The sequence below is a fragment of the Musca domestica genome, unplaced genomic scaffold, assembly GCF_030504385.1.
Source record: "Musca domestica strain aabys unplaced genomic scaffold, Musca_domestica.polishedcontigs.V.1.1 17, whole genome shotgun sequence".
Taxonomy (NCBI): domain Eukaryota; kingdom Metazoa; phylum Arthropoda; class Insecta; order Diptera; family Muscidae; genus Musca; species Musca domestica.
Window position 1 is genome coordinate 582466 of NW_026712230.1, and position 6861 is coordinate 589326.

The 6861-nt window shown below is 36.4% G+C and overlaps 1 protein-coding gene across 1 annotated transcript; it reads right to left on the minus strand.

Annotated features, from left to right (window-relative positions):
• Window positions 1-556: 556 nt before the first annotated feature.
• Window positions 557-5120, minus strand: LOC101896089 (maltase A1). The gene is given in 4 exon segments (XM_005187687.4): window positions 557-691; window positions 3300-3440; window positions 3509-3852; window positions 3915-5120. Coding segments are annotated over 4 exon segments (1728 nt in total). The 5' UTR covers window positions 5088-5120; the 3' UTR covers window positions 557-621.
• Between the last annotated feature and the right edge of the window lie 1741 nt (window positions 5121-6861).

Genomic DNA, 6861 nt, shown 5'->3' on the forward strand with positions numbered 1-6861 from the left:
TCGATTAATACGGTCTGTGTTAGACCCTGTTCTACTAAATCGTTTTGGACAATATAGGTATAATTTGACAAATTCATATCAAATGTTGGGGTTATATCACAATTTTAGATTTTAAACCTTTATATTTTATAAAATCCTCCAATGCCCCATTATGGTAGTCACGTAATGCGTTGTAAAAATCGATTTAGTTGTTAGGTGAAATATCCGGGTTTCCGGGTTCGCCCCAAAAAAAAAAAAATACTTTCCAGGAACTACAGTTCGAGAGTTTTTACTTAGCTACAGTTAAGCTTCAGACCGGTATTTGATTTAAACTTTCTAGAACCTTCTAATACAATTCGAATACATATTTCCAAATTTCGCATACTCGTTCGCTGGAATAAAGCTGCCAGCTTCGTTTTGAAAAACATTACATTACATTACTTGGATGGAGATTACTATGAAGTTAATTTGGCTGCAAGGTTTTCCCTTTCATACTCTTTTAGGAAAATTCTGAATTGTAATAATAATAAGCTGTATCTGCTCTAACACAGTAGTTGGCGATGCAAAACAACGAAACTGTCGATTGATTTAATATTCTCCATTTATTTGCAACTATGATTAACATTTAAAAATTTAAAACATTTAGTTGATATTCACCAAGACAACTCCGACTTCAGGTTCCGCCTCGAATTTAGTAGCATCTATTACTTGCCTAGAAATATAAAAATGTTATTTGTTATATATATTAAGAGCATAATGGGTAACAGGGAGTCAAGCGATTTTGTCCCTTTCCTCATCTGCAGTGGAATTTTCTAACTCATATTTTTAGTTACCGACAAAAGTCGTTAAAATTAAAATGTTTACAATTTTGGTAATTAACGAAATTTTTTGGTAATTTAACGACTAAATCTAAGTAGTCGCTAAGACCTACAGATAGATAGCAATGTTGCCAACTTCAATTCTTTAATAATTTGTATGTAACTCAAACAAGTAAAAAAGCAGTAAGTTCGGCCGGGCCGAACTTTGAATACCCTCCACCATTTGGAACGAATTAGAAAATTTTCAAAAAATAAAATCCATTAAAAATTCTGTTAAAATATTTAAAATATCTAATATCAGAAGGTGCCGATATGGGGGCTATACGATATCGTGGACCTATATAGATAATTCTCTTCCGAGGTATAAAGCGATCTACTTGTGTAGATTTTCAGACTATTCCGTTGAAAAATGTGGGTAACATCATCAAAATACCGAATATCGGAAGTTGCCGATATATGGGGCTATACGATATCGTGAACCTATATAGATAATTCTCTTTCAAGGGATAAAGTACTCACAAGGAACTCCTTGTGTTGATTATCAGAAAATTCCGTTGAAAAATGTGGGTAAAATCATAAAAATACCGAATATCGGGGGACACTGTTATATGGGGGCTATACGATATCGTAGACCTATATAGATAATTCTCTTCCGAGGTATAAAGTACCCACAAGGAACTACTTGTGTGGATTTTAAGACAATTCCATTGAAAAATGTGGCTAACATCATCAAAATACCGAAAATCGGGGGGTATAGTTATATGGGGGATATACGATATCGTGGACCTATATAGACAATTCTTTTTGAGGGGGTAAAATGTCCACAAGGGACTCCTTTTGTGGAATTTCAGACAATTCCATTGAAAAATGTGGCTAAAATCATCAAAATACCGAATACCGTGGGGGTACCGTTATATGGGGGCTATACGATATCGTGGACCGATATAGCCCATCTTCGAACTTGACCTGCCTGCAGACAAAAGAGCGATCTGTGCAAAATTTTAGCTTCCTATCTTAATTCGTTTAGACTGTAGCGTGATTACAACAGACGGACGGACAGGGCTAAATCGTCTTAGAATTTTACGCTGATCAAGAATGTATAAACTTTGTTGGGTCTAAAATGATTATTTCGATGAGTTACAAACGGAATGACGAACTTAATATACCCTCCATACTTTTTTTGGTGGATGGTATAAAAATGACTTAAAAAATACCACTACTGACCTAAGACGGATAATAAGATGTCAAAAGTTTAAAATCAATCGGGCACATCCTTTGCTTTTTATAAAATAAACTATTTTCCAGAAGTAGTGGGTCGATATTGCCGTTCTCTATACTCGATATAAGTTCAAAAGAAATAGTATGATGTCCCAAATATGTACGAAATCGGAAAATGCCTTCGAGGAACAGACAGACATTTTTGCTTCAAGTGATATATACTCTTCGTAGCGATACGGCTGAGAATATAAAAATATCCAACAATGGGTTTATTAAAATCATTACTGTCTTCCTCATTTTTGCAGATATACGTTCAATATAGGTATATAGCATTGGGCTTGGCGCCTCATTTACAAGTATACTCTTAAATAGCTGGAAATGTAAAAAGGAAGCATTACTTAATGTGAACGGATTTTCACAGACTTTGCTACAAATTGTTTTATTAAAAACTGTTCAACGAGTTCCCGTTTAAACTGCAAATGCCAGTGAGATTAGTTGGAGAATGCAGTTAAAGATTGCAAAATAGGGTAAAGTGGGTAGTACCGTTGGGTGCAATGTCAAATCGTGCACATATGTCGACAATTTTCTACTACAAGGATTGTTATCCATATCAAGTCTTAAATACAGCGTTGGAAACCATTCCACGCTAAATGTTTTATATAATCATTTGCCACCACATAAGTGTTGATACCATTACAAGGGGGCTACTGGAAACCATGGAACAATATGGACAATTGACCGAATTTTAAACAAGCGCTTTGGAAAATTTGACCTCAATCGTCGTATTATCGAATATCCGAAGGTACCGCTAGCTATACGCTATACATAGCTATAGTTATATATATTCTTGGGATAGCCTAAATCGACTTAGAATTTTATGCTGATCATTCGTCTCTGACGAATACTAAATACATTCTTCTTTCTATGTGGTAAATGGCCTTCATAAAACAATGGAACACACAGTGTGTGTCATTTGCCAGCCGTAACAATATAATAATTTATTGGCGAATAATTTTTTGAAACTTTTCTCCAGCCCTTCTCGACAAATAGTTCGTGAACTTCTTCAATATGTTTATGGGTATAAAAAGTAAATCTGTAACACTTGAAAACAAACCTAAGCCGCCAATTTGTGGCGATTGCCAGCTAACCAAGGTCTCAATCTAACCCTTACCGTTTACAAAAGCCACGTGTTTTTTTTTTTTCGGAAGAAGAACTCACTTGTGAGCACGTGTTTCCACACCGACGTGCGTAGCATTTATAATTGATTTTTGTTGTACAACTTACCCCTCGACATGTTTCGACTGCAGGGACGAACAAATAACTTCGGCCTTGCTTCCAATTTTGAAGTGGTCATTCACGTTGAAGGTTTGCGTACTGTTGCTCAAATTCAAAACAATGACGTACATATCGTTGTTCGGCAGTTGCCTACAAATAAATGTGAGTAAGCCCCCACTTGTGTGACAATGGCGCAGTGAGTGGCAACTTGTACTTACCGGGAGTAGATAAGAATGTCATCGAGTATGGATTTAATCTCGAGTGGTCCGTCTTGCATGGAGGGCTCCTGTCGTAATCTAATCAACGTTTTAAACAGTTGCAAGTGACTGCGGGGGGCTCGCGATTGACTGAGAGCGTTGCTCTCTTTGTAGTTGGCAGCAACTGGCAGCCAAGTATGATCGCCTTCAGTAAAGCCGGCATTGCTCGATGCATCCCATTGATAGGGGGTTCTCTCAGGATCTCGCGAATAGCTCTCGTATGTTTGGGGGCTAGAGCTACATCCTTGGGTGTCGACAGTTTCCTCCCACGTCACCTTGCCATTGACCATTCCGATTTCCTCACCCTGTTTTGAATCAAATAAACCGAGTGTTTCATAAAATATTATGGAAATGAGAAAATACCCACATAGTAGGTGACGGCATTTCCTGGTAAGGTTTGCAGTAATATCGTAAATAAATCCATACGACCCTCACCCAGGCGAGTCGAGTATCGAGGATTATCATGATTACCAAGTACCCAGTTGGCCAACACATCCTATGGTATTGAGTTCATCCATCTCAGAATATTGTCTTTTATTTCCGTTGCCGTAGAGTTCTTCAAAATATTTTGCATAAAATAAAAGTTGAAGGGTATCATGGAGCCGTTACGGATTCCGTCGCCATAATAAAGCATCAGATTGTCAAATGTGGTGTATGCTTCGGTTAGAAGAAGGCGAGTGCCACCGCCATGCTCCTTTTTATAGGCCTCAGTCAATTCTCTCCATTGATAGACCATTTCTATGGACTCTGGCTGATTTTGAGTGTAGGTGTGGTTCAAGTAGCACCAATCATCGGGATCTGGGCAGATACTGACATCGTTGATGACCGGCTCATCGGGGAAATTTCCATTCTCATCTGGTCCCTTTTCAAACATAAAGGGTAGGGCGTCAATGCGAAAGCCAGAAATGCCCATATCCAACCAATACCTCATGACCTCCTTCATTTTGGCCACCACTAGAGGATTGCGAAAGTTCAGGTCGGCCTGTTTAATGGAGAACTGATGTAAGTAGTACTGCTGTCTTTGCTCATTCCACTCCCAAGCACTGTAGCGGAATGCACTCTTCCAATTGCTGGGCGGCTGTCGCTGGCCATTGGCGTCTACTTTTCCATTGTGCCAGACATAAAAATCCTCATAGCCTTCGGTGCGGTTAACCGACTTCTGAAACCATTCGCATTCGTCGCTCGTATGATTGGGTACGAAATCTAAAATCACTCGTATTCCTACTTCCTTGGCCCTCTTTATTAGATTTTTGAAGTCCTCCATGGTACCATATTCCGGATGAATTGCATAAAAATCTGAGATATCATATCCAAAGTCCACCATTGGTGATTTAAATATAGGTGACAGCCATATTCCCGTGAATCCAATATCTTTGAGGTATTCGAGTTTTTCTGTAACTCCATTCAAATCGCCAATCCCATCACCATCACTATCTCGAAATGAACGCGGGTAAACTTGATAGAAGTTGCCATTTTCCCACCAATCCTTAGCGTTGACCAGGGTGACCAACATCAGGGTGACAAACACCAAGAATTTCATCGTCACAGCTGTACAGATCGTACTGAAATGTGTTTCTCCCTCACTACTGATTTTATACCATTAAATTCGACAGATTGAACCACTTGAGAAATTAATTTTCAGAGCAAATTATGTTTATTTTGTCATAGAATGAAGTATAAATTTTCAATTATTTCTAATAAGTTATCGTGTGATTCACAAGTAAACGTGTGCTTGCATTATTTTGTCACAAACATGTTAGTTAATGCAAAATTCTATTGTGACTTATTATTGCCAAAATCTAGAAAGTAGCTAAACTCGGGCGCTTCCACAAGACAGAAGATATAGTATATAGTACAGTAGATGGGACTATATGCGATGGGACCTTTGCTTCTTAGCCAGCCTTTTAATAAGAATTGTGTATTGTTACATTGTTATACTGCTTACATTTATTTAATTACACATATTATTTAATTCGAGCGGAGGTCATTCATTTTAGGTTATTATATTTATACCCTACATAATTACATATATCAAAATTAGGCAAAAGAGGAAATTTCTGTTATTTTGCAAAATAATTACCTCTATGCTATTTCAAAGGGAGAACTTTGTAAATGATCTCATCTTTACATTGATACAACATACGTTGATGCAGCTCAACAAATCTCAAATGTATGACTAACTTCAAAAACATCATTTTTAGACAACGCTTTTTACAAGTAACAACTTATGAATTAGCCTGTTTCTATTAATAAAGTGGTTTGATTTAAAAAGAGTGAATGTTTATATTTACAATCATTTCTAATGAAAATTAAAAAAAAAATAAAAAACAAATATATCAGCTTATCGAACTTATATGGGATGACTTCACTCAAATATGTGGTCATATTTTTAACCTGGTAGATTATAAAAAAAGTGACAAGTACGATAGGAGAGAACTCCTACTTCGAAAAAATTAGTCATGATAAAATCAACTACCCAAATTCACTTGAAATTACTCATTATCCAAGGGCATATTAGTGAACAAAGTATTTGATTTTGCTTATAATATTATAATTTTGGGAATAAAGAAAAGTTTTGCAATTAGGACGAATTTTGGGACAAGAGACCAAAACATTTTTAATGAAGTCTTAGGTCTAAGTTCTCCAATTGTAGGAGAGTTGCTCTGTTCCAATAGGACTATTGGATTTTCATAAAAATTATAATGGGAAAAAATACATATTTGAAAAATACAGGTAAAAAGGTAGCTAAATTAAGCTGGGTCGAACTTTTAATACACATCATCATTAGGAAGAAACTTGCAAAATGTTAAAATATTGCGTTGAAATATGCCGCTATAATTTTTAAAATTCCGAATATCAGGTGTTACTGTTATGGGGGGTCAATACGAAATCAAGGTGGTGCCTATTACGAACCCCAAATTTCGAATTCGAAATAACTCTGTTCAAAATGTAATGTAATGTAAAATCAGCAAAATACCGAATATTCACACAGGGACTATACAAATTAATAGCAAATTCGGTTTGAAATTGAGATTTATACACCCACAAAACTTTAAATCTGTTGGTGTATTTATATGCGGCCTAGACCAATTCCACTCGTCCGACAGCTGTTAAAATTATTCCAGTGACAGATCATTATATTGTTTACAAGCGTACAAAAGCATTTTGGTGAGAATTTTTCAAAAACAATGTTATTCGTGATGGAATTCTATATTTTTGGCTGGAAAACTACAAGAGACTATAGTTAGAGCATTCCAGCATTAAAATGTGAATAAATATTTGTGTTTCGTACACCGCAACAGAAAGAAAATAGA